We start from the raw sequence: 26,182 nt of genomic DNA on the forward strand, positions 1-26,182 counted from the left end.
TTTACCCACGATACGACGACGATCCCTTACAAAACAGCTGTTGGTCCACAAGAAATTCTAGATTACAAATATTGTAAAGCAATTACAAAATCTATAATTCGCTGAAATCCTCAAGTATTTACTCTGGGAAAATTTCACGCACCAATTCTGATACTTTAAACATTTGATTATACTATAATCAGCGAATTCGATCCCAAGATGAGTTATCTTTAAGTCAGGTCGGCACAATTGAGTAGAATACAGCGAACAATGACGTCACAGTGAATATTCTTGTGCCACTTCAAGCAACTGGTGTTTTCTAATTAAATAGGCAACATTGAACGCAGGAACTCCTGAGAATAATTAGGCTCGCCTCACCAACATGAACAGAACTCTGTTCTTGAAGTTGGGAACGAGATGTCTATCTCGTTGTCGAGGGGTTCTCCAGCACAAAAGCTGTTATCCCATTTGGTTCGTTGAAAAATATTCACTCTCACCTGTCATTTGGTCTATAATCGTCATTCGAACTGAAGTTCCAATGTTTTTTCTTCCATTTCTTCACCAATAATGTATTTTTTTTCGAAAAAAAACTTGACATAACTCATATTAAAAAATAAGGCATCTCATGTTCAATATGTGTCAATAGTATGTCTTAGTTACCACTAGATTAATTGAAGATTCCTTTCGTCCTAAGCATTCCAATCTTCCTGAACAGTTTGTTCATATTTTATATTTCTAGGAGACATTTAGAGGTTAGGATACATTCTGAACGATTTTTAAGTATTGACTGTCTCTTTCAGCGGTCGGATAAATAATTAATCGCGAACTATTGGCTCTCTACCCCACGAATTCAATGATAATTCAGTTAAATCAACATTCTAATCATCTCTTGTCCTTTCCCGCGCCATTAGTTGTTGACACTATCAGCGGTTGTCATTCAGACTCTAAAAAAATTGGAATCACTGACAAGTTCCCACGTTCGTTATGTCGTCCTTTTCATAGTGACTGTACCTGAGTTGCCTTGTGATAAATCATGATAGGAGAGACTAAAACAAATTCTTCGCTTGATGAATGTGGGGAAGGGGAGGAGGAGGAAGTTCATATTGGCAGATTGAAATAGACTAGTCATCTCTCGTTTCACGATCGCACAGGTGCATACGATAACCTGATAAAACAGTATTTTCCATCTTTATGTTCTTCTTGTTTTATAATTAAATTATTTTTTAATCTCCAAATTACATGGGGTTCAGTCAAATTTTGAAATTCGAAGATTCTAAAAAAATCTTTATGAGTGAATTTTCTACTCCATTTTTTTCTGCTACATAATTCAACATGTTGAGAAGTATTTAGAGAGAAGGATTGACCGCAGAGTTTTTTTTAAATTATTTATTTAAAGTACTGGAACCCCCAAACTCAGGTTATTTACACTATCGTCGTTTTACCTGTCAAATGTAAATCTTAAAAATAATTTTTTGTTTGTAACTATAGGCCTAGAAGTGAACGTTATTTGGAAACGTGCAACAAGAAGATGACCCTGAGTGAGTCAATACCGTTCTCGAAGGATTTTTTATTTCGACAAGTGCGTAGCATCGGCTGTTTTAACGCGTTAGCTCGACTAATGTTGATTAACTTTCAATTAACAGTTCTTCGATGCAGTATCATGTACATACACATACCTGTTAGCTGACATAACACAAAGACAAGCGGTGCTGATCGATCCTGTTATCGAATGGGCAGACAGAGATGCTACGATAATAAAAGAATTAAATTTAGAATTGATCTATGCCCGTGAGTAGAACATAAATGATTAAATATCGTAATTTTCCAGAGGGAGTGTTTATCATTTTTCTGAACATTTAAGTCAATACTCATATGCATGCGGATCACATAACGGGGACTGGAAAACTCAAGACGTTAGTACCAGGTTGTAAATCAGTTATATCGAGGAGTAGTGGTGCGAGAGCGGATCTACTTCTGGATCCAGAAGATCGAGTTCAATTTGGGAGACACATATTGGTGGCCTGTCCTACCCCAGGTCATACAGAAGGTAAGACATTACTTCCCATGTTTTGACTGTATCGGTAGAATTTCTAAATCAGGATTTAGGGAAGTTCTCGGTTCTCGAATTCATCTGAGAGCAACATTAATTGTTCTATTGCAAAATGATAATTTGATAATTGCAGGTTGTGTGACTTATGTATGCAAAGAACAAGGAATTGCGTTCACTGGTGATACGCTCTTGATTCGCGGTTGCGGACGAACGGATTTTCAGGTAATTCACGGTTTTTCCGGTCAAGAAATATTGTTTTAAAGATCAGCTGATGGAAAATGCTGTCATTACGAAAGTATTTTTTATTCTAATTCTGCAGGGTGGCTCGCCACGTGCTCTATACAATTCTGTGCACTCAGTAATATTTACCCTACCCGAAAATTATCGTCTGTATCCAGCCCACGATTATTATGGAAGAACAGTGACGACAGTTGCTGAGGAACGCGCCTACAATCCGCGGTTGACGAAACCTCTGGATGAATTCGTCAGGATCATGGAGAATCTTAATCTAGCATATCCTAAAATGATTGGTAACTATCGTGTTTGATAAAATTCTTCTTTGCAGTGATAATAATTCTAGGTGGATGATAGACTCCACTTCAGATAATTTGTTCAACTTTTTTTAATTACGTTTTAGATAAAGCTGTACCGGCGAACAGAGTTTGTGGTATTTATGAGCTCATGGATAAAGAAGCAGAAGAGAAGAAGCACTGAGATATCCATCAACGGTGTATAATATTTTTGAATCATGTTGAGAAGAAATAAAACTTTTTTGTATATAGTGAACTTTTCCTAATCAGGAGTTTATAAATACGTAAAATGAGAGATGAATAAAGTAAATCAAATTGTAAATAATTAAAGGTTAACAGCTACTGACTCTTAATGGACATGTTATTAATCCTTAAATTTTCATTCTTGAAATTGTTGATTCGATAAATACTGAAACATGGAACTTTTTATCGTTATTCACGCGTTGAGATAGGGGCAACGCTAGGTTTTGATAAAAAGGATTAGAAGAAGGGGCTGACGCGTCTGGAGGTCAGCCATTAAGATAAAAGAATGACCATTAAGCAAGATGTATAACAAGATATATAGTATATCCCTGATCACTTGATAAAAATTAAGTAGCTATAACAGTTTATAAAAAATGGCTTTATTAAGTGTTATCGTGACAAGTCGTCGCAATAATTCAAATGACAGTTCTCTCCTTCAATCTCTTAATCATTATTTAATCAATAAATTAGTCGGCTAAAACTATAACGAGTTCTCAGAGAGACAACATGTCCCAAACATATTTACAAATTAGAAATGATCAATTATTTTTTCTGCTCTTGAGCTAATTTTTGTGTCACCATTTCCCGGAACTGTCCTAGTATTAGATTTTCTCGCTTCTGTCGCTCCTCTTTGCTGAACATGGCCAGAGCTCGCTTTTCGTCAGCCGAATAAATCTGATTCTCTTTACGTATACGCACCGCCTCCATTCGCCTGTGTCTGCTACCACTCATAACATAACCGACAGATTCGTAGGAAGCAATTTCGTCGGAGGTGAGACCAATTTCACCTCTCCTGGGAATTCGTTTTCCCTCAGCCACGAAGGCAGCCATTGCTGCACCCTCACCAGGTAGAAGGGCCTTACCGAAGTCCTTAGCTGAAAGGGTCACATGTTGCTTTTGCATTGGGCCCACTATTCCATCGTCTCCACTGTCGTCTGATGATGATGTCCTTCGTCTCTTTGGTTTCTCAGATAATTTATCTTTCTCCACCCACTCCAACGTCTCCGATTCGTCTGAGGATTCTGATTCTGAGGAACTGTCAGAATATTTTCGCTTCCTCTTCTTTCGTTTCTTCTTTTCTTTCTTCGATTTTTTTTCTTTCTTCATTTTTTTCCTCTTCTGGAAGAAAGGTTATTAGGGGATTTTTATTTATCAAAGTGCGAACAGATTTGAAAATTTAATGTAATATCATAGATAGATTTAAAAACACATGGAGAGCTCAGAGAGGAAACATTTCCTTATTATTTGTGCTCGAAGCTTTACAACAATTTAGCATTCAAAGTCTTCATCTCATTGACACTGACTTGACATAAATAGAAAATAAAGAATAATAAAATAAAATAAATTGCAACATAGTCACCAAAAAAACAAATGATTGGTATTCACCTTTTTTTTCTCCTTTTTCTTTCGCTTCTTGCTCTCCGGCGATAAATCAGCCTTAATCTTATTTTTGTTTACGGTCTCATCTTCATCATCAGTCCTAAGAAAAAAAAAATGTTTATCAAACCTATTTAGTATCAGAATATACGCTCAGGAACTAGTAAAAGGTTCTTATTCAATGAAAGCAACGATGTTTCAATATTCAATGGTGCTTTCATATTGTCATGACGAGTCCATAATTTGAGGTTAGAATATCCCACGAGAATGAACACCAGGAGATTCCCAAGGATTCAAACGATATATTTTTATACTTGAGGACATGGGTGACTTACTCTTCTAATTTTGTGGGGGATTTGGCCCAGATTCTGTCAACACCGAGGAGTCCAATCTGCTCCCGATCCTTTCGACGTCCGTCCATCAGATTGTTATGTTGACAGTGGTTCTCAACGAAATAAGAAGTCCCCGCCTAAAGAGGATGGACTAAGGTAGACGTTCACCGCGTCAGCAATCTCCCCTTTAATCTCTCATCATCAGGAGGTAGTTATAATTGTTGGATTTTTAAATATTTATTTGAAAATGAATGGGAAACAAACGATATGCTTTCAGCTGAGTACAAACCAGTACAAATCTTGTACAAACGATTTAATTAGTTAAGTTGGCGAAAATAAATCACATGGTAAATGGCTTTTCTATCCACATTTATTCCATCATCATTGTATAATTATGATTACTCCATTACAACAACTTTACAATACCTCAAAACTCAGTGTAAAGCACAGAGATTTCACTCGTGTGCGCGACAGTACATCAGGGAAGAATGAGTACATACAAGTGGAAGCAAATATATTAATAAGATATTCTAGTATCTTATTCATTACTCTTCTCTTTTTGTACATTGCAACAGACATTTATACTAATTACTCATGAAAATCTTATTTTACGTAAGAGAAGAAGAGATTCTATAAATTAAAAAAAATCAGTCACGATAGAAATAACGATATGTTACCCCTTTTTTTGTGTCCAAATAAACATTTGTACAAAAAAATGTTTTTTTGTTCTGTTTTTAAATGAAAATGAATTCAATAAAATATCATTTTTGAACAATATCTTCCACGGGGTGAAAATGAAATTCAAACTAATGAAATCATCCTTCAGTTTTTCTTTTATAACAGAAAAAGTATTTTAGTGAATCCATTTTTTTTTATTATGCATTTAGAAAAAAATAAAAGTTATTATAAAAATCGAAGACGATAATGTGAGAATGGAGAATTCTCTGGGGAAAGAAACTGAAGACCTGAGTGAATTCTGATTGATTGTACTCCTCAAAATGGCGTTGGAAAAAATGATTAAATAGAAATAAATTATGCGAAATTTTGTGTCAATTTTAGCTACAAAATAGAGAAATAAGAATCTTAAAAAAATAGTACGAAATATTTGAAACTGATTCATTCGAAGCCCTTTTACCCAGCAGTCTCTCCGAAAGATCGACAATACCTCCTCAGTAATTTATTACTTCGCTTTTTTTGTTTATAGTAAACTAAATCCATAGGATAAATTACTTTAAATAAAACAAAAAAAAGGTGAATATTTTTTTTAGTTCCCTCGAGCGAAATGCCTTAACTACTGAAGGTGATAATTACTTTAGGAACAGTTGTTCCTAAATTGTCACCCCCAGTCGGAAGGAATCAGAGAGACTGCTCTGAGTACAAGCCTTCATCAGTTATAACTTCATTTAAGTACGTTAAGTTAGCTCGAGAGCTCAATCGTTATAATTTAATCAACAAAAGAAGAATTTTAAAAATCACAATAACTTGGGATGTCAATTTCCAATGACTTTCGTAGCCACATTTTTTTGAAACTAAAATCCGCCGAATAAAACTTTCCATGGCTTTCAGATGGATCTCATGACCTGTTCATCAGAAACCACATATGAAAAAACTAAAAAAAAATCTTAGCGATTTCGTTAGAAGATTCTATTCAATTCTAAACATTCTAAGGACTCAATTGAAGTTCTAGGTAATTCTTTTTGAAATCTCATTCGTTTTCGCACGGTTTCTACTAAAAATTTGATAGAAAAAAGTCAATGAAAACAACTCTGAAAACTTGACTTGAACTTGTCGAGTAAGTTAAAAAAATCATAAGAATACTCGAACAATGAGAAGAAATCAATTGATTTTTCTCTATCAACTAGTTTGCGAAATCCCCACGGAAACTAAATCTCTGTCAAGAATTCTCTAAAATTTCAATAGATTCCCAATAAAATTTTCTAGCTACTTCGCTATCACTTTTTCCACCTAATTTTCCCACAGATTTAGTAATTTCTTCAATTAACTATTTCCCCCAAAAAAAAACATTCCGCTTGCCAGAAACGCTGATATCTTCCCCACGTCATTCCCCTCCCTGAATGAAAAAAATTTCTTCAACTGGTGAAAACCCAGAAAAAACGGTGCACATCTTAAAACTATTATTTCAAAAATATCCCTTACTGTCCTCTTATATTCTCGACAACTGCTGCAACAGATTACTCGGTAGAACGGCCTCCAGTTTGTCCATAATATAATAAAATGGCAGGCTGAACCATGCGAGAATAACCCTCGCCACAAATCCCATGGTGTCAGGGTACTGATGAGTGAGAAGTGCCAATAATGCAGTGAAGGAGCACAGTCCAGCAGTGAAGAGAATAAAAAAGGGCAACTCCTTCTTAGGATATACACTGACATCATGAAAAGCGGGAAGAAGTTCCCTGTCAGCGCATTCTGTGCACGTGGGATAAGGATAAAACAGGTGACCCCTCTCCAGGGGATAGGGTAGCATTCTGAATGTTCCTTCCCACGTGCAGTGGAGGAGATTAAGAGCCCCCTCCATCTGCTTCCAATGGGCAAGATGGAAAAATGCATAGGCAATGGCCTCTGAATCACCACGTTTGAGGACGTGCTCAGGAGGGAGAATCAGAGGTTTCATTTCTAGAAGATATTTCGGAACGTGGGGATTGAATTCTACAGCTCTGTGGATAGCCTCCACCGCGGACATCTCCGCGGTTGTCAGACCACGTTTGGACGCTATATCCGGGGAAAATTTATCCGCAACTAATCTAGCTTTCAGTAAAGCTGCTGTGTAGCAAATAGTCGCTGATTTTGGGAGACTGATGTCGTCGTATTTAGCGAGCACCGCTTGAACGTCAGCGTAGGCCTGCATCTCCAGCAGTGCCTCGATCAAATTCTCGTGAATGTTAAGGACATTCATGATTGGGGGGACTTCTTTAGTGAGATCCCTGAATATTTTCACGGCTTCCTTCAACTTACCGAGCTTTCTGGCGCACATGGCGAGACGACGACGAATGTAAATCAAGACGTTTGTGTCGCGTCTGTGAATGGCTTCTGCTATGGTCCCCTGGTGCTGGGTGTTTTGGGACTTGCGGTAGTAATTTTCCGCGACTTTGAGGGCCTGCTTGAGAATCTTCTCTGCCTCCAGAATCGTCGTCGCCTCCTCCTCTGCGAGGAGAATGTACGCTGGTGCACAATCCGAATTTCGCTCCAGTGCACTGTGAGCAGCTTTTATGCGAACCACTGGATTACGCTCGCGCCAGGCTGTCTGCATTATCTCGTACTCGGCTTTACCTGTGATTTTGTGAGCTGTTACACTTGAGGGGAGTCTTGATTTAATGGAAATAATTTTTCTTATCAAATGTTCATGAATTCCTTGTTACAAAATAACGTGCATTTATCAGAAAGCTTTCCATCGGTGTAGGACACACTTAATGTGTTGATCAATAACCGGAATATCAAAGTCAATGGGCAATAAATTGGGACTTATGATTTTTATTCGTCGAGAACAAATAAATGTTCAATAATTCTTCAACTCACCCGTGTCACCCTCACACGTGAAAAACGTCTGGTGATCCTGGGCGGATAGATTCATGTCGTAATAAGTCAGGGGCTCCTTGTTGGTAGCCCAGTAGAAGCGTTGATACTCCGCACCTCTGAAGAGATTCAACGGATTCCGCCAGACTTTGCACTCGGGAACATTCTGCTGGGACGATGCGTTGGCGTTGTTTAACGGTGTGTTTGCTGATTCGGCGGATGTTTCTCCGCCTCCTATCCACGGCGAGATGTGATTCAGGGAGACTTGCTCTATGAAGGAGGTCCCATATTTGCGGAAGTACCACCACTCGAATATCAAGATTAGGCCGGAGATGAGGGAGGAGGTGCCGGTCAGGGCGACGTAGAATTTCGGTGTCAAAGTGCTTAGGAACATTGTTGAGTCCCACATACTAGTGAAGAGAAGGGCCATCTAGGAAGGGCGGAGAAGTTGGGGCTTTTCTCGGAAGTCTGAAATAAATTTTTCAGGAAACTATGGCATTGACAGCAATCTTTTGAGTTATTTACAAGTTCAGTAGAGGGGATTTACGTTCTATATTGTTTAAAAGGGAATTTCACCATTATTTTTATAATTTAGACTTTCTAAGGTTGAAGTTGAAGTTCGAGACTGAACCTCGATCAAAACCCAAAATTTTGAGAGATCAATAGCAGAGATAAATGTTACTGTTCGACAAACTTCAATAAACTAAAAATAAATGAACAAATATTATTCATTCCAGGAAAAATAGGCTCATTAATTATTGGCTGTTTGGATCTTCTAATTTTTCCCCTATGATTTTCAGTTGCCAGACCATGCTTTAGTTGCATGTTTTTTTATTTAATACCTTATCATTATCAGCACTGAAAACCCACATCAGATGGCCAATGATTCGAAAAATCACATATGCACTAACTCACCCACGAATTTCTGAATTTTTTAACTCGGCATCGATTCATTTCAAATAGTGAATGTGTCCTATTACCAATGTTGTTGTTTTTGAGAATGATGACGGCTTTTTGGAGGTTAGAATAGGTTACAGTGCGTTTTAGAGGCTTCAAATAACTGAAAGAAATGCATTTCTCTCTGGCGAGTTGGTGCTGAGTGTTCGAACAAGTGCTCACCTTTTTTTTATTCCTGTAGAAGGCTTTCTGCGGCATCTGTCAACCCCATGGAGTTCAATTATGAAGACCAAACCGGAGCTTTCATTATTTACTTACGCTGATAGTCGTGATGCACGCATGCGCAGGATACATAAAGAATATTTTTTGAAATATCAATTTACCTGAGAAATACATTAATCGTTTATCTAATTTATGATAATTATATTACTCACGATTGGTCTTAAACCAGCGAACAACAAAACTTCGATGTAATTCCGACAGAAAATGCAGAGGGGAAAACGACAATAAAAACTAGTCATCAATGTATACTGAATGTTTTTTTTTATTACAAAACGTCTGTAATTAGGCTACAACATGTAATATAATAGCGTTTGGTCTAGACCCATTATTGAAATGAAAAAAAAAAGCTTCAACTGCACCACTGCCACATAGCCCCATATTTTTCCCCACATTAAGTTGAGAAACCTGCGCTCCAGGACAATCAAAAGGCAATGCCCACATCGTTACTGGTATAAAGAGTTTCCATTGCCCATAACAAAAGTAAAATATTTCACTGGAAGATGATTTCATCATAAATCAAGACACAATAGTCCCTGGAGCGCAAATTCAATAGAACAAGAAGAAAAAAAAAATTAAGGAAGAAAAATACGGATTGTACATTGGTTTTGTCTACAATCAGATAATCGGCTTTTTACTAAGTGTAAAAATCATAAAATTAATTCATTAAATCATGATTACAATCGAATATATATATATCTATATATATATATCTCTATCTCCTTCGTTTCATCTCACAATCTAGTGAATAATTTCACGAAAAATAAAGGAGGACAAAAATTAATAGAAAACTATTCCAAGCTGCTAATTCTAAGATAATGTAATATCTTTTTTTTCATTGATAATTTCTATTTATATTAGGTATATGCATATACGTTATAACTAAACAGATATATGATTTTGCTGGGCAGAACCATTTATCGGTTTTGCATTCATCTGAGAGAAAATCAATGAATTGTCAATCGTGTATTTTCGAAAGAGGAAAACTTTTGGACTCCATCCTTTTTAATTTCTTTACGAGATCATTAATGAGAGACCTTGGATGTGAAAAAAGTCATGAAATTAGGGAACAACTGCACCATTAATTTTCAGGACAAAAAAAGGGCGCCATCAGCTCGCGGTTCCAAAAATGTCTCAGAATTATTTGTGATTTCATGTCACCCTCAATTCGCTCCATCCAAATTTTACAAAATGGAACAAATCTTTTAACCCATGTGATCATGACGTTCTTCAATTTTTTAAAAATCATCACAAATACAAGCAGGTGGATAGCACCACCATCTGCAATATGGCGGTGCTATTTTCGTACTCACGAGGCCCCTCAAATTAATAATAATTAACGTCTCGATACATTTCTTTTTTTTTATATTTCTCTCTCTCTAAGGGGAACGAAATGTTTTCCACTTTCAAATGGTGATTGTCATCATTAGTTTCCCGCCAGAAGTAGTTTCTCCATAATTATATATTTTTTATCCATATTTTATATAGAATAATTGTCCAAGTAAAATTCTGTAAAATACAATATACTCCTAATATAAATTCTTAATCTTTTTTTCTTTATAAATAGTTATAGTAGTAGTCTTCACACCATTTTTTTGTTAATCATCAATAATCAGATGCCGTTATTTCATTTCGTTAGTTTAAATATTACATTTGTGCCCTTTTGCACTAAATCGTGGTTTATTTCATATTCCCCCTTTTTCGTTTATGACTGTTTATATAATACATGTAATATAGAATCTAAAGGAATCACTCGTATTTACATATGTACAGGTTTTGTCGTTAGAAGCATGACCGATTTTTCTTCTTTTTTTTCTCTTTCTGAATTCGGAAAATAGTTGACTGTTTTGAGAAATCAGGGGTTATTAGGATTTTTTATAGTGATTTTTAAGATTTTTTTTTCCTCGGTCAATTTTATTGCTTTGCCCGCAGTCAAGTCACGATTTGAATTGATAAATCATTTTGAATTTCTTTTTTATCAAGATCGTTAATAGGTACTTGGCCAACCCAACTCACAATGATAGCGAATGATTAAAAAAATGGCACTTACCAATAATCACATGGGAATTTCGAGATCATTTGGTGGTGGAGTGGTGATAGATTTTGGGGAATAACAGTATTTTCTATGGCTCATGAAGTCTACAGTTTTATGCAATAATGAGTGGTAGGAAAAAATTTCAGACATTTTGTGCTAGATTTTTTCGGTAGCGAAAACTGGAATTTTGTTTTTGAGTCAACCGTTGATAGGGATCCATAAAAAAACAACCGATTTAGGTTTTTAGGGATTTTCGGGAGGAAACAACAATTTATGATGAACACGAAATTCTTTTGAGAATTCATAATTTACGTGGAAACATTGAGACTTGCTTCGTGAAGAATATCAAAAGCTACTTGGTAATTTTCATACAAAATATCAAAACACGTTTTTGTCGTCACAAATAAAATCTCGTTTCCAAAGTTAATAATCAAACGGTAGGTCCCAATCCTCATCAATTCTCATTTCATATCCTCAACTTTTTAATTCCAAAAAAACGGGTTTTCCATTGAAAAAGTTCTCTTAAAAAATAATTATTTTCCTAGAACCTCTAACTTTCACCATAAATTAATTTGAAAAAAAAAACTGCCCTGGAAATCATCAGTTCCCAAAATTCATAAACAATCCTCATAAAATCTCACATAGTCTCATCAGCTGCTGACTCAATAAAAAATCCAAAACTATTCGTTATCCTCTTTTTAAAAAAAAAAAAAAAAAAATCTCCAAAAAGCCTTAACTCTAATTAACTTTTTCTCCTAAAACCTCATATGCACAATAAAACAGAAATTATGAGCCTGTAAAAGGTGTCAAATTTCTCAAATAATCTCACTAAAAACCAATTCCCTCACCCGTCCCCCTGAGCCTCTAAAACCCCCCTCAGCCTTTCATCCCTTCTCTCCACCACCCCAAAGCCACCAAACGCTATCATGAGTTCCCCTCATTAAATCTGTTGGCCAAGAATTCACTCATGCTACGAATCAAGATCATCCTCTCGTTGGCTGCTGAAGTAAGAAACTAGGCCCCCAAACTCCCCACTTCCCTCCTCATCGTATTTTCCATGAGGGCCATGACCTTGAGGATTGGTAGGTGGCCCTTCACCAGGTGGATTTCCCCCTGAATGTCCTGAGTTATGGCTCCCCTGAGAGCTGCCCGCCTGTGTTGCTGATGGTGGTTGTACAGTCGGTGCTGGTGGATTATCCGATTGATTGGCAAAATGTTCACTAGGATAAGGTGAACCCTGATACGCAGCATCATCACTGGACATTGGTGGTGGTGGATAAGCCCCATAATGATAATTGGGCGGTGGTTGTGGATGATAAGGTGAAAAATTGCCGGGTCTATTGGGTGGTGGTGATGGCTGTTGAACCGAGTGATTGCCAGAGGCTGTGAATGGTGGAATTGGATGTCTCGTGGGAATTTGACCATCTCCAAATCTACCAAGTGGTCCCCCTCGTACATACGGAGGTGGTGGAGGAGTTGGTCCTCCCTTGGCAAGAGGGCTGCCAGCAGCTGGTGGAATCATGGCTGGTCCAGGTGCGAGTGGTGAACTTCGGTCTCTGCTGGTTATCGATATAGGCCCTCCACCAGATGGTGATGGATCCATGGGATGATGAGGAGTGTGATACAGCTGAGATGGACCTGGAACCCTCATTCTCATGGAAGGTGCTCCTGATCGAACAGGAAAGTGCACCGGAAGTCCTGGCCCTCCCGGCCTCGAATTGTAGGGCGATGGTATACGGCCTCTGGGGAGATCGTAACCCCCTCTAGCCCCCATCATATTTGGATTGGGAACACCAAAGTACTTTTGACCCATTGCAGCAGCAGCTGCTGTAAATGACTGAGGTGGAGTGGACGAGATTGGCTGAGACTGAAGCATTCTGGTTATCACGGAAGATTGTTGACTAGGCAATGGATAAATCGATTGTGGTGATTGGCTCACTGGTACTTGGGTGATACTCAGTGGAGGTGTTGATGGTGCTGATCCAGAGGTGGAACTTCCAGGAGTTGGAAGAACACTGGAGGTATCGTCTGAGCGTAAATCGGGATCCACTAGTCCAGCAGCTTTGGCAGCTGCTTCCGCTCTAGCTGCTTCCATAGCAAGAGTTTTTTTGCCTTTACCTCGGCCTCGTCTTTTTGGTTTCATTGGGGATCCATCGGGATTCAATAGTTGTCCATCGGGTCCAGTGATCATTTGACTGGGGATAAGGTGCTCTTGGTGTCGTTCAAGATCCACTGGAAGCATCGAGACTGCTGGTAGAGATGGCATTCCGGGAGAAACGGAGAGAGGGATCCCAGGAGTTGGGGGAAGTACTCCTCCTGGTGGTCCTGAGGGACTTGGCACCAGTGCTGGAATCCCTGGAACCGTCGGTGGAAGGACGGCGAGGGCCGGATCAGTTCCTCTTCTCATCTGTTCAGCGAGGATTTCCGCTTTACTTCGTCTACCCCGTTTTTTCTTCTTCGGGGCCTCACCCTCTGCACCCTCTGGAGCGTTTGGATCCCTCTGCTGCTCAGCAGCGAGAATCTCCAAAGCTTTTTGCCGTGCTTTTTCTAGCTTCTTCGCCTCCCGTTCCTCTTTCTTCTTGTTCTTCGCGATCTCTATCGCGGCGAGCTCTAACTGACGACGCCCGTACTCCTCGTCCTCCATCATCATCTGGGCTAGCTGCTCATCATTGAGATCGCCGAGCTCTTCTGGAGCTAGACTCGCAAGACTTCCTTCCACTTCACCAATTGATGGAGTACCTTCCAGGGTAATACTGCCACCCGGCGATTTTGATAAGCGGGGCTTGTTTTTGCTACCTGTAACCACAATAAATGTTTGGAATTATTCATTAATTATTATGACACATATGGATATTTTTATCTATGATAAAATTATTATCTATGACGAATACACTAGTTCCTCTCGATATCAACGAATTAAATGCCCTACATACCTGGCTTCGGCCCTGGTTTTTTCCTCTGCTTCGGCTCCCCATTGTCCGATGTCTTTCTCCCCGCTGGGCTCTTCTTCGACCTCCGGTTCTTCGGCGACTTGTGCTTTCCTCCCCCTGTCTTCTGCGGCGAATACTCATCATCCGCAGAATCCGAATTTTTATCGGGATCATCCTTACGATCTTCCCCATCATTCATCACGAATTCATCTTCACTGTCTTCCGTCTTACGAAGCGCCTTCTTCAGCTCCTCCTCGCTATCCGACATTATCGCATCCACTTGATAATTAATCTTTCGTCCTCGCGTTCTCCTCCCCAACGGTTCATCGTCCTCGGGAGGGCGGTCCTCCGGCAGTCCTCCATAAATGATTTTTCTGCGAATTGGTTTCTCTCGTTTTTTCTTGTCTTTCTTTTTCTCCAATTCAGGGGTTTCCGGAAGGAGCTGTTGGGGCAGATGCTGAGGGAGTTCTTTCAGACTCTCCGGAGGTAATTCAACTCTCTCTTCAAAAATTTTCTTCTTCTCCTCCTCCTCTTCGTCATCGTCGTCGTCATCATCGTCATCGTCGTCGTCGTCATCCTCCTCTTCCTCCTCCTCCTGAAGACTCGCAACGACCACTTCCGGTTTCTGCTCCTGTAGCACCGGTGGTTTTTCCTCCTTGATGAACTCCTCAGCTGGAGGAGCTTCGGCTACTACCTCTTTCACCTCAGGCCTGTCCAGCTTCGGAGGGAGTTCCTCCTGCTCTATGGCCGTCTCCTGGGGTGCCTCCAGTGCTTCAATTTTAGTTTCTTCTCCATCATTATCAGATCCATTATCAGAGTCCATCTGTACAATCCTTTTTCTCTTCTTTTTCTTTTTCCCTTTGGTCTTCGGTGCTGCCCGAAGTCGAGGTAGTGCAGAGGGTTTACTCCTCTTCTTCCTAGATCTCCATGAATTGTCACTCTCCTCACTCTCTGACTCCTCATCCCAAATGGACCTCGACTTCTTACGTTTCGGACGATCTGAATCATCACTGTCATCGTTGATGAAATCTTCATCATATCTCTGCCTCCTCGCCGCCCTTGTTGATCTTCTCACAGGTCGTGCATCACGTTTTCCTTTTCTCCTTGTCTCTGTGTAACTATCATCAGAGGATATCATCTGGTCCTCGTAATCCTCCTCGTAGTCACTGCTACTTCCTTTGAAATCCTCATCCGATTCAGGATCGTCTTCGCTACTGATGTCAAGGCTATTCAACTTCCTGTGTTTCTTCTTCCCCAAGGACTTGCGCACCACCATCCTCTTCTTTTCCTCTTCATCCTCCTCCTCCTCATCTCTATCCACAGCATAATCCTTATCGCTGTCCTTCTCTGACTGCTTGTCAGCTTCTTCCTCAGCTCCTTCCTTATGCTTATCAAAGGCCTCCTGTGCCTCTTCCTTCTCGGCATTGACGATTGTGGAGATATCCTTTCCTCGCCCCTGATTACCAGCCCCCTGGACCGCCTCCACTTCATCTTGAATAGCTGCGTTGATCATGTCGTCATATTCATTGAACTTGTAAGAGGTATTTGCACATCTTCGCTCTCTCAACTGATAAACTGGTTCACTTTCCTCACTGCTGGACTCCGAGGAAGTCGAGCCACTGCCTGACGAGGAAGATGATGACGATCCATTAGAGTCAGATCCAACATTTGATCCCGATTCCTCACCACTTTCCTCTTCAGACTCCTCACTCTCGGCCCCAGTATCTCTGTTGATCGGCCTTCTACCAACTTCATTCTTCGGCAAGACATTATCAAGACTGATGCCAACGTATGCTAGACGCTTTTTCCTCAGAACTTCGTTCTCGTGTTTTTTCACATTCTGGTCATAAGTCTTCAAGCTCTCTCGGAGTTTATTTATAAGAAGAGTGTGTTGGCAGGGTGGGCAGAACCAGTCGCCCTCGGGGATGAGCATCAATGCTGGACGAAGACAGCTGCAGTGCCAGCCCTTGTCACAAGTATCACAGAGAAGAATCCACTCTGGATGATCTGCCTTGCCGCATTTCTGACATGCGTACTCATCAGCCTCTTCAGATCTCTCCTCCGATTTTTGGGCTGTTCTCGCTCGCCTCAGAGGCTCCGATTCCGCGTCCTTCTCAAGATCACTCTCAGGGGAGAACTCGTGATCGCTCTTGAATAGAAGTGAACCCTCCGATTCTGGTTCTTCTTCTTCCTCTTCTTCCTCGTGCTCTTCAGTGTCTGATGAGGAGCCTGATGAGCTCTGCCAGGGCTTAGCCTCGTTGAATTTCATCATCATTTCCTTCTTCTTGCGTTTTCTTCGTTTCTTCTTTAACTTGTCCTTGTCGTCTTTCTCCTTCTGCTTCTCCTTGTCCTTCAAAAATCTGTCCACCTCTCTTATTCGCACTTCCTCATCGGAGTCCTTGTGCTTTCTACGTTTCTTCTTGTTCCTCTCGTCGTCTTTCTTCCCTTTTATCGATTTTACGTTATCCAGGGTTTCCTCCTCAATCCTTCGCCGATCGGCTTCCTCCTTGATTTTTATCTGAGCGATTCGCCGAGACTGACGGACGGGAGGCTCCCCAGGATTCTGCTGGCTGTCAGGTTCCACGATATCAATCCCAATCTCCAGTCCCAGGACCATTTTACGTTTCTTTCGTTTTTTCTGGGCTGGGATTGTCTCTTCCTTCTTCGCTTCTGATTGATTAGGGATTTCAGCAATCGCCGATGGATCTTTCTTGATAAGGGGCGGTCGACCCTTACCCCTGAAGCCCTTTCGCTTTCTTCCTCTCTTTCCTTTAGGCTTGACCTCCACCAGGGGCTCTGGTGTCACTGTATTTGCGGACTTCATGACCTCCGACAGAGGTGGGGCTTCCTCGTCAGAACTGACCTCCACTCTGTTAGCCTCCACTGACTTCCTCAACTGGACATCTGGTGTTCGTTTGCCACGAAGCTTCATCCTTTTTCCCCCTGCGTCGTCGGTCTCCTGGGAACGAGTTCTCTCTTCGGAGTTGGAATCGTTGGCACTGTTCCGACGCTTTCGTGAGGGTCTTCCACATTGAGGAGACTGGGGCTCTGGTGAATCCATTTTCCAGTTGGCGTACTGCAGCTCTTTGACTTCTCTGATTTTAATGACACCCAGTTTTGGGGGCTCAGTCTCGGATTTTGATGGATCTTCCTCGGTTTTCACCAGATCGTCAGTTGCCAGGGGATCGACGTTGTTCAGTGGCGCCTCATACATACAGTCGTTGTCCATCCCCATTGAGTTTTCAGAGTCATCAGACATGTTCAAGCGGGTGATAGTCAGCTCTGGAGGTTTAAATGTTTCTCCAGTATTTAATCGACCTTCCACATTGTTGGGCTCATCGGTCTTGATATCTGACGGCTTCTGATCTTTCTTGATGTCATTGATTTCATCTTTGATGAAGTCTGTTTTACTCGGGCGGGACTTTATCGGAGGGAGATCCTCCGGATCCTGCTCCAGGTGCAGACGTTTGCTCGCTTCCTTCTTTATATCTGGCTTGTATTGGGTCAGGACCGCGGCTATTTGGGGTTTGAGCTCCTCGAAGGGCTTCATCTGGTTTTGGAGATTTCTGTCGGGTTTGGTCTCTGGAGACGGGATAGAGTTCCGCTCCTTCTGGAGGATTTCCGGTGACTTTTTAAAGATACTGAATTCAGGCTCGGTTCGGGGACGTTTTGCCACTTGACGAATTGGGGAGTTATCTTCATCAGATTCTCGATCCTTTTTCTGATAGTCGTTTATCGACATTGTCTGGAGCTCAGGGGTTTTCTCCTTGAGGCCAGTGGCTGGTGGTGATGATGCTTCGATTTTTTCAATTTGTGCTTTTTCGGGTTTTGACGTTTCTATTGGTTCGTCAGGATTTTTTGGGGTTACAGGGGGTTCTAACTTTTTCGCTTCGACGTGTTCAGGAAGTGAGGAGTCCACAGTATTATCTACAGGATCCTGGGGCTTTGGAGAGTCTTTAGGTTGGATTTCTTCGAGAACCGGAGGATTTTTTGGGAAATTTTCTTCTGGAGGTTGAGAACATGAACTATCTGTTACTTCTTGAAGGATTTCGGGCTCCCCACAGGGAGGTACTGGTTCTCTTATCTCCGTGTGAAGCTCTGGTGGCTCATCATCATCTCCGTCGTCCTGATTTAATGTTGCTGCGATCTTCTCGATGTCTTGGTTATCAATTTCAATTGGAGTCTCGGGTTTTGAAGAGTCGAACATGTCTGGGGAGTCGAAAGGTTTGTCGAAAACATCATCAGCTGCTTCGGATTGTGGAGAGACTTCAGGCTTATCATCATCATGGTCGTCCTCACGAAGTTCAGTTTCTTTTTGTGGTGCGAGATGGACAGGTGAAGATACCTCGGTAATTTCTGAAGACTCTGGTAGTTCTTTCTGGTGGGGGGCTTCAGGCAGAGTTTCAACGTGTGTCTGATGCTTCGAAGAATCCTCTGGTGGCTTAGGAGTGCATTCAACCTCTTCTGGGAGCACTTCTGCGGCTTTTGACATTGGCTCCACCTCTGAAGGTCCTTCTAGACCCTCGGGAGAGGATTTCTTCTCTTGTGGGGCATCTCCAGAAGCTTCAGAGAGGGATTCCACCTGACTGGGTGTCTTTGGAGCCTCAGAGATGGGTCCAACTTCCGCAGGAACTTCTTCTAGAGTTTGAGGTGCAGATTGGACGTTTAGAGACATCGAATCAGGTCCCTCATTAGTCTTTTCCGGATCCTCTGCGATGGATTCAGCTTCCTCGGGTCCTGGAGTCAGCTCTGCCTCGAAGACATCATCACTTCCCAGTAAATTTGAGTCATCACTTCCATAATTAGCCACCAGTGATGTTTGCGAGGCTAATGAGGGCTTTGGTTTTGAGTGAACGTCGTCTGGAGGAGGCAGGGACTCCACTGAAATCTCTTCTGAGGGAGATACCTGTAGACTTCTTGGGGTCTCAGGCGATATGATTGAGGTTGGAGATTCGACCGGGACCTCCGGAGGTGTTGGGACCATTTCGGGAAGGTTTTCATCAGGTTTTGGTGTGGGAGGTTGATCAGATGTTGAGGACACGTCTTCTGAAGACTTTTCCTCTGGGATTTCGTCCTCTAGGGGCGGGGAAGGCTGATCCGGAGGATTTTCCTGAAATTCTTGGAGATTTTCTGGGAGAGTTTCGACGCATTTTTCGGACTGACAAACGACATCTTCGGTTCTTGGTGGAACTTCTTCAGTTTGTGGGGAAATTTCTCCAGTTTTTTCGCACTCAGCGTCGATATTTTCACTATTCGATGAGATTTCCGCAGAAATTTGTGAATTTTCTTCATTTTCGGATGATACTTTCAGAGAAGGATTTTCTACTTCTGAGCTTATACATTCACTTGTCGATGGAATTTCCTGAAGAATTTCTGGACTTGCTTCACTTTCCGTTGCAATTGGTTCGAATTTATTAAATTCAGGTTGAATATTTTCACTTTGAGTTGGAATTTCATCAACAACTTCTCGATTTTCTTCATTATTCACGGAGACTTCATCATTTTTTGTTCTTTCCTCATGAATTTCCGGATTCTCTTCATTTTTCGCTGGAACCTCGTCAGATGTTCCAACTGGAGACTCCACGTCTTCTTCTTTTGTTGGAATTTCCTCAACAGTTTTCGGATTTTCCCGAGTTTCCTGTGAAATTTCTTCCGATTTTTCAACCTCATCTTGACCTTCTTCTCTTTCAGACGATAATTCGGCAACGACTCCCTCATTGCCATGAACATCCCCAGCCCCTTCAATTTCAACATCAGCATTATCGGCGTTCGCATGAGCCTGGATCTTGGGTTCAGCATCGATGCTCTTCAGGGCCTCCTCGAGCTCCCGCTCCTCCTCTTTAGTGATCGGAGACAGGCGAGCAGATATACGCTCTGTAAAATCCGGATGTCCCGGAAACTCCGGAGGTGCCGGAAAAGGTATCTCAAACTTTTCAACCTCTCTATTAGATTCATTGGAGTCAGAACCCATGTCATCGATCACCATTGCCTCATTGGAGTCCTGATCCATGGAGATACTCCTATTATCATCAGCATCGGCATTTTTCCCCTCAGAACTCTCCTCCTGAGCGATATTAATTCTCTCAGGTGATTTGAGAGCATTACCATCGACTATGGGAGCTGGTGCAACGTCAACAGGAGATTTATCAGACTGTGATGGCTCAGAGGGCTCCGGAATCATGGATTCTCCTCCAGTCGAGTCAATTCCCTCATCCACACCCCCTAAATCATGAGCAGTCGCTGATGTTTCGGGTTCATCCATTACTTCAGAGGTTTTTCCATCGTCAGGAACTGTAGAAACAACTTCAGAAGATTCAGCGTCTGTGGATTCCAACCTAGATTCCGACGAATTCGTTACAAGGTCTTTGCATTCATCAGATTGCGATGACTCCGGTGGATTTTCTGATGCTGTCGAAGATTGAGGGACATCAGAAACATCTTCCGAGCTTTGCCTTCCACCACCATCACCCTCTGGACATTTTTCCGCTGCTTCTGACGTGTACGACACACAATTCGGTCCAAAAAAAAATCTCGGAGCTTCATCAGCCTCATCAACACCAGTACTAGCTGATGAAACTTCAAAACACCTCGATGATGTCACTGAATTCTGATTTGTTGTGCTTGATATCGTCTCAACCATGGATTTATTATCGATATCATTCCCAGAAAATATCGATGCGTCATCGCCAATTATACTGCTGTCACACTCTCTCTTTTCCTCGGTTTCTCTCACATCCCATCTGGAGAGTCTCTTCGAGCTGCTCCCAGGCGATTTGGTGAACACCTGCACCCCAAGGGTTGGTTTGAATTTACTTTTGGGAGATTCAGAGGATCCCTGACAATTGCTCTTCTCCTCTTCACAATCATTAACCAGGGATTTTACACCCACGTCTTTCCTGACATCTCCACTATTGTCTTTTGATTCTTTGCTCTCTTTATTGTCACTGGATGTCTCATCACCAGGATTACCAGTGTCACAGTCAGCACCATTACCCTCACCCTGAAAGAAGAATGTGTCTTCTATAGCTTCGCCAACCTCAGGCTCATTAGTTGCTTCTGAATGAGGATTTGCAACATCACAATCAGATCCTGAGCCCTCACCCTGGATCATCATAACGGGCTCTTCAATAGCAGGACCAGGATCATCTCGCCTTTTTCTCATTGGTATTCCATCAGTTCGCATACGTTTTGATATATCTGGTTCATCCTCGTGGCTCCTCTTCATTCGCATGGATAGTTTGCTGGGATCTGGGAGAATTGAGTAATTTGGCAGTCTGTGATCGTCCTTTTGCCTTTGATGATATACGTCGTAGCTGAATAACTGTCTTTTACTCAGGTCCATTGTGTTCCGATGAATGGGTCTATCGTACGGTATAGGGTCCTGCTTCGGCTTTCTCGTGGAGAGGTCGATTTCACGTGCTTGAATATCATTTCTGAATGATGATTTACTCAGGTCCATTCCCGAAAAGTCCACTGGACGATCGGCGTCCTTTGATGTGTCAAATCTGTCGGATAAACCATTATATCTAAATTTTTAAGCAAGAGAATTTATAGATACATCTCAACCAAATAATAAATCTTATTCCCTCTGAGATGATTTGAGTCATCATCGCCTCAAGTTCAGAGAAAAATTTTGTTGTATTCACTAAATTCGCCAAAATAAAATTGGTACAAACCCTCTGGGAGCTGTCAGGTCCATTCCCCTGGTTGTGGTAAAGTCCTGTGGCTGTTTGTCGTCCTCTCCATTGATCATTGATATGCTTGACGTTCTCGCCAGATTTTCAGCAATTTTTTCGAGCTTGGAGACTCCTGGTTTTTCAGATTGCAGACGAGAGAGAGTAGACGCCAGTTTGTCCACAGATTTCTGGGGTTTTAAGGGTTCTGATGATGGGAATGGCGTCGGGAGATGCCTCTGAGGAGGTTTAGGAGGAGAAGTTGTTATGACTGGAGTTTCAATTGCCTTCAGAACTGGTTTTGCTGGTTCGGGGGGCTTCGATATCGGTAAGGGTTTCAAGGGGGACGTTTTGGGCTTCTGAATGTGGGGAGAAGGGAGTAGAGGCTTTTTGGAAGGATGAGGAAGGGGAAGGGGTGCCTCAGAATCCTGAGAGGAGTCGTCTTGGCTGGGGTTGGAGGAGTCGTGGGTGAGCTCTGAGGCCTCCGAGGAGTCTGAATCCTGGGGCTGGGGATTCTTTATTGGCTCTGGAGGCTTTGGTGGGTTCAAGGGAGTCGGTGGAGATGCATCACCATTTTCGGGAGGATCAGAGTCCAGGGACGGGGAAGAGGTGACTTGGCCTGTATCGGTAATGGGCTTTTCGGAGATCTCCAGACTGTTGCTGTCCTCGTTAATAGGAATAGGAGCAGCCTCACCGTCTGACAGGACGGTGATGAGATTCACGACGCCTTCGCGATCCCTAGGGGACGAAAATTATGAGAATAATAATGATCAGGTTTTTCAGTTGAAGGGAGACATTAATTTTTTTTCACACGAAAATTTTTAAATAATTGAATGATCGCAAAAAAAATTTTAAATAATTGAATTAATCTCATATTGCTGTAGAACCCTGGGGTTGTCAATTTTCTAATACATTTGTTGAATATGAAATTTCTCCTGAGATAACAGAATAATTAATAAACATATATTCTCCGAAGTCATATTTAACATCAGATTTCCATTTCCCCTCGGTGAATTTGTTCGTTGGAACAATTTCCCTCAAATTCCAACGATTCATTTACATAAATACACCAATAAAAAATTTATTCAGAAATCAATTGGTTGGGATATGTATAAAGCCATTCATCGCTTTGTAATCTGATGACAGCACCAGTGAATGGAAGAAACATCTTTAGCAATATCATATCAATCCGAAAATTCATGGATCTCACGTAGTCAAAGGTCTATTCACTCACTTGGCAACTAACTCCCAACTCTCCTCATCCAGATCCTCCCGATAAACTCTCATATTACACTCCTCATCCAACTGAAACCAGTAAGATTGACCAGTCTTGTCACGTCCAAGTGGCTCCAGTCGCAGCTCATTTGATGATAATTTGTTCACTTCGTTTTTGAATTTTTGATTCAAGTCAAATTGTGACTCCAAAAGCACCTAAAACATTTATAAAGTGTCTATTAATAATTTTATCAGGATATAAATCGTCATTTTTTTTATTTGTATCCATTTCTTAGGGATTAAAATAGAGTTTTTTTAATAATTATACCTTCAGTAACCGAACTTTAACAGCAGTACGGACTTTTTTGTATCCAAATCTCTCCACCTCCCAGCCATCCTGATTGGAGTACGTATGACAAAATTTAACAAGAGCTTTCTCCCATTTTTCAGCAGATACACTCTTTCGTGTTTTACGTAGAAGTTTTATGTGGAGATCTATCAGTGGTTGGGGCACTGCAACCAAAAATAATTCAATTATCTTAAAATCAAATTCACCCGCATCCCGTCCCTTCACCACGTCCTTCCACTCCCAAAAATCCTCACTAACCCCAGACCACAATCACCGGCCCCTCAAAACCTCAAAAATTCCAAAGGCCATAAAATCCAAGAGTATTCAGGTTCACACCTGACATTTCATTATTTTACCATTGTCCCCTCTTAGGTCCTCCCCGACCTCTTAAAAATCACCACTTTTTCCATAACAAAAGCGAATGGAATTCCCGCCAAAAATCATGGAAACCTCTACCCAAAAGCAATAAACGATAAATATCATTAAAAATCACTGAAAAAAATCGAAAAAGCAAAACAGAGGTTCCATTGAGATTCTAGATAATTGTTTCTTATAATCTGATCAAATCCAGGAAGGCTCCAACAATCATCGGACTCATGTCACTAACAATTTTGGTTCTTCCAAGATTTCAATGATCTCAAAATACCCCGAGTAAAAAAAACTCATTATAAATCCTTTAAGAATCAAAAAAGAAAATTTAAAAAATACAAAATACCACACGTTGTCCAGGTCGACAACCAAGTCACCACCCCTCTCCTCTCGAACCTAACAATAACAAAAACAACCCCCTCACGCCCTGCAAAAACCTAGACGAACCCAACCCACTCTCATCTTCTCAAAACCTCCACAAAAAAAATCGAATAATTTTCAGTCTCGCGACTGTCAATCCATCATGTCAACACTATCTCTCTCCCCCACCCCCTCGCTGCCCCCTGCCCGCGAAAAATCATCAGGAAATTGCTATAACGAAAGCGAATCGAACTACCCCCAAACTTCATTGAGAACCCTTACCAAAACAATAAATATAGTAAATATCAGTGAAGATAACAGAATTCGAGACACAAGATACCAAAAAAGGGGAGGGGGTGTTGAAATTCTAGATTGTGTCCGACAAATTTGACCAAAAGAATGCTCTGGTAATCGTTGTACTTCTTTAATTAACAATTTTCGCCATTCCAACGTCTGAAGATCCTCAGAAATTGGATAAAAAGTATCTAATATTTTTAAAAATCAAAAAAATCAAGGAGTAAAGCTCAATATCCATGTTATTTAGAATCAACAGTGAAACCGGTCTCTCTCCCACCCCAACAATAACAAATACAACCCCCTTCCGTTCCCAGAAATCTTCACTAGACCAAAACCACATTCATCTGCTCTGCAAAACCGCAAAAATCCCAAAAACGAGGAAATTCCATGAATTTGCAGTCCCACAACTGTCACTCCATCATGTCAACACTATCCCCCCTCCTCAATCCTCCCCCACCCACTGAGAACCATGGCTAAAGGCCACACACGGAACTGAGTATAAATGGCCCAAAAAAATAATGGAAAAAACACGTATGGAAACACAGTAAAAATAAATATCAATGAATCTAACTGATAAAAACACAAGATGCAAAAGGGAGGGAAGTTACTGGTTGATGTCGTGTGTTGGCGCGCAGAGGCTCTCGCGCCCTCACTAGCCTCACAATAAACCCCCCCTCTCCGGTTAAAAAAAACGTAAAAACCCATAAACCAACAGAATCACCTCACCATCGTGACTATCCTCAAGCATAGACTGAAGTTTTCCAATGTCTGGATAACTAACGCCACAGGATTTACCGAAATACTCCAAAAACGAACAGATCACAGCAAAATTTGGGTCACTAACGCAGGAGGCTTCGTTATCGGACGCCATTTTTCCTGCCGCCTCTTTGCTTCGTCCGTGGCACACACACACACATACATGTAACGGAGAAAATGGGGAAACTCAGCACTGAGGACTCCACACTGGATTGGATTCACTCATTTAGGTGTGATTTTTATGATTTTTTTCACTGATTTGAATCCGTTTTTCACACTTATCACCTCAGAGATGGGGATACTTTATTTTGGGATAACGCCAACACCGGCGGACGCTGACTGGGGTGATCAGGGACCCCAACGTTTGGGGGCCTGGGGTGCACTTGGTGACAACAATCCTCAAACTCTTGTTTCACTCACTATTTCCGTCATTTTTTGTTTATTTCACTTGTTCCTCCAGCCGAGGACTGGGGGGGTTTCTCTGAGGAAAGTTTGGGGTTATTTTTTGTCACTGGGGCACGACCCCCCACACCAACATGACGATTTATCGGAGTTGACGGGAATTTAGTCACTGGTCGGAGATAATTGATTTCAGTTAGCACGGGGTGAACTGTTTTTTTTACATCGGCTTCGATGATTTTTCGAGGGAACTTGTTTTTTTTTTGGGGTTCTGCGCGATAATTTGGTGATTGGAAAAGGCAGAGGCGCAAATACTACGAATCCCCCTCCTCAACACTGGGCGCACACACCACTGGAGCATCAAGAGTGTCGTCGGCGCGATAGGCTAGATACGTTCAGGGGTTCTCAGCTGATTTTTTTTTTGGGGGGATTCGAGTTTGTTTTTTGGGTAATGTTTTGGTTGGGAGAGGCGAAGAGAGAGTTGAGGCACTGGTTCCCCCACCGTGAGTTAATGGCTGACTGGAGGGGAGGCGATGTCGACCGAGCGCAGGCGAAAGGAGTCGAACACAGTCGAAGTGAGC

At 41.5% G+C, this 26,182-nt stretch overlaps 5 protein-coding genes across 10 annotated transcripts in view; 2 read left to right on the top strand and 3 right to left on the bottom strand.

Moving 5' to 3' along the window:
• Positions 1-159: 159 nt before the first annotated feature.
• LOC135165248 (persulfide dioxygenase ETHE1, mitochondrial) lies at positions 160-2,912 on the top strand. Of its 4 annotated transcripts, none has more exons than XM_064126356.1 (8): positions 169-450; positions 891-1,155; positions 1,468-1,558; positions 1,623-1,767; positions 1,841-2,026; positions 2,163-2,251; positions 2,349-2,559; positions 2,667-2,912. In XM_064126356.1, exons 3-8 carry the CDS (start codon positions 1,508-1,510, stop codon positions 2,741-2,743), a joined length of 759 nt encoding a protein of 252 aa, XP_063982426.1. In that variant the 5' UTR covers positions 169-450; positions 891-1,155; positions 1,468-1,507; the 3' UTR covers positions 2,744-2,912. The 4 variants fall into 4 exon arrangements, with proteins under 4 accessions (XP_063982423.1, XP_063982426.1, XP_063982424.1 ...); XM_064126354.1 differs by having other exon boundaries at positions 170-450; positions 891-1,130; XM_064126353.1 differs by lacking the exon at positions 891-1,155 and having other exon boundaries at positions 160-450.
• Positions 2,913-3,166: 254 nt separating this feature from the next.
• On the bottom strand, positions 3,167-4,673 carry LOC135165249 (NKAP family protein CG6066). The gene is made up of 3 exons (XM_064126358.1): positions 4,515-4,673; positions 4,189-4,282; positions 3,167-3,921 (listed from the first exon to the last, which is right to left on the bottom strand). The coding sequence occupies exons 1-3, from the start codon at positions 4,598-4,600 to the stop codon at positions 3,346-3,348; spliced, it is 756 nt and encodes a 251-aa protein (XP_063982428.1). The 5' UTR covers positions 4,601-4,673; the 3' UTR covers positions 3,167-3,345.
• A 190-nt stretch (positions 4,674-4,863) lies between these two features.
• Positions 4,864-9,289, bottom strand: LOC135165243 (protein ST7 homolog). 2 transcript variants are annotated; one of them, XM_064126342.1, is made up of 3 exons: positions 9,162-9,289; positions 8,046-8,510; positions 4,864-7,799 (listed from the first exon to the last, which is right to left on the bottom strand). In XM_064126342.1, exons 2-3 carry the CDS (start codon positions 8,470-8,472, stop codon positions 6,676-6,678), a joined length of 1,551 nt encoding a protein of 516 aa, XP_063982412.1. In that variant the 5' UTR covers positions 8,473-8,510; positions 9,162-9,289; the 3' UTR covers positions 4,864-6,675. The 2 variants fall into 2 exon arrangements, with proteins under 2 accessions (XP_063982412.1, XP_063982415.1); XM_064126345.1 differs by lacking the exon at positions 9,162-9,289 and adding an exon at positions 8,958-9,127.
• Positions 9,290-9,465: 176 nt separating this feature from the next.
• On the bottom strand, positions 9,466-26,063 carry LOC135165236 (titin-like). Its single transcript, XM_064126331.1, has 6 exons — positions 25,173-26,063; positions 23,400-23,584; positions 23,091-23,287; positions 21,860-22,594; positions 14,187-21,688; positions 9,466-14,049 (listed from the first exon to the last, which is right to left on the bottom strand). The coding sequence occupies exons 1-6, from the start codon at positions 25,315-25,317 to the stop codon at positions 12,224-12,226; spliced, it is 10,590 nt and encodes a 3,529-aa protein (XP_063982401.1). The 5' UTR covers positions 25,318-26,063; the 3' UTR covers positions 9,466-12,223.
• LOC135165240 (acetylcholine receptor subunit alpha-like) overlaps positions 25,088-26,182 on the top strand; it is a 77,741-nt gene continuing 76,646 nt past the window's right edge. For both annotated transcript variants that reach the window (XR_010299456.1, XR_010299461.1), the window contains exon 1: positions 25,088-25,432. The gene's annotated coding sequence lies outside the window, so the exon portion shown is untranslated. The remainder of the gene's footprint in view (positions 25,433-26,182) is intronic.

This window comes from Diachasmimorpha longicaudata, chromosome 8 (genome assembly GCF_034640455.1).
Source record: "Diachasmimorpha longicaudata isolate KC_UGA_2023 chromosome 8, iyDiaLong2, whole genome shotgun sequence".
Classification (NCBI taxonomy): Eukaryota; Metazoa; Arthropoda; class Insecta; order Hymenoptera; family Braconidae; genus Diachasmimorpha; species Diachasmimorpha longicaudata.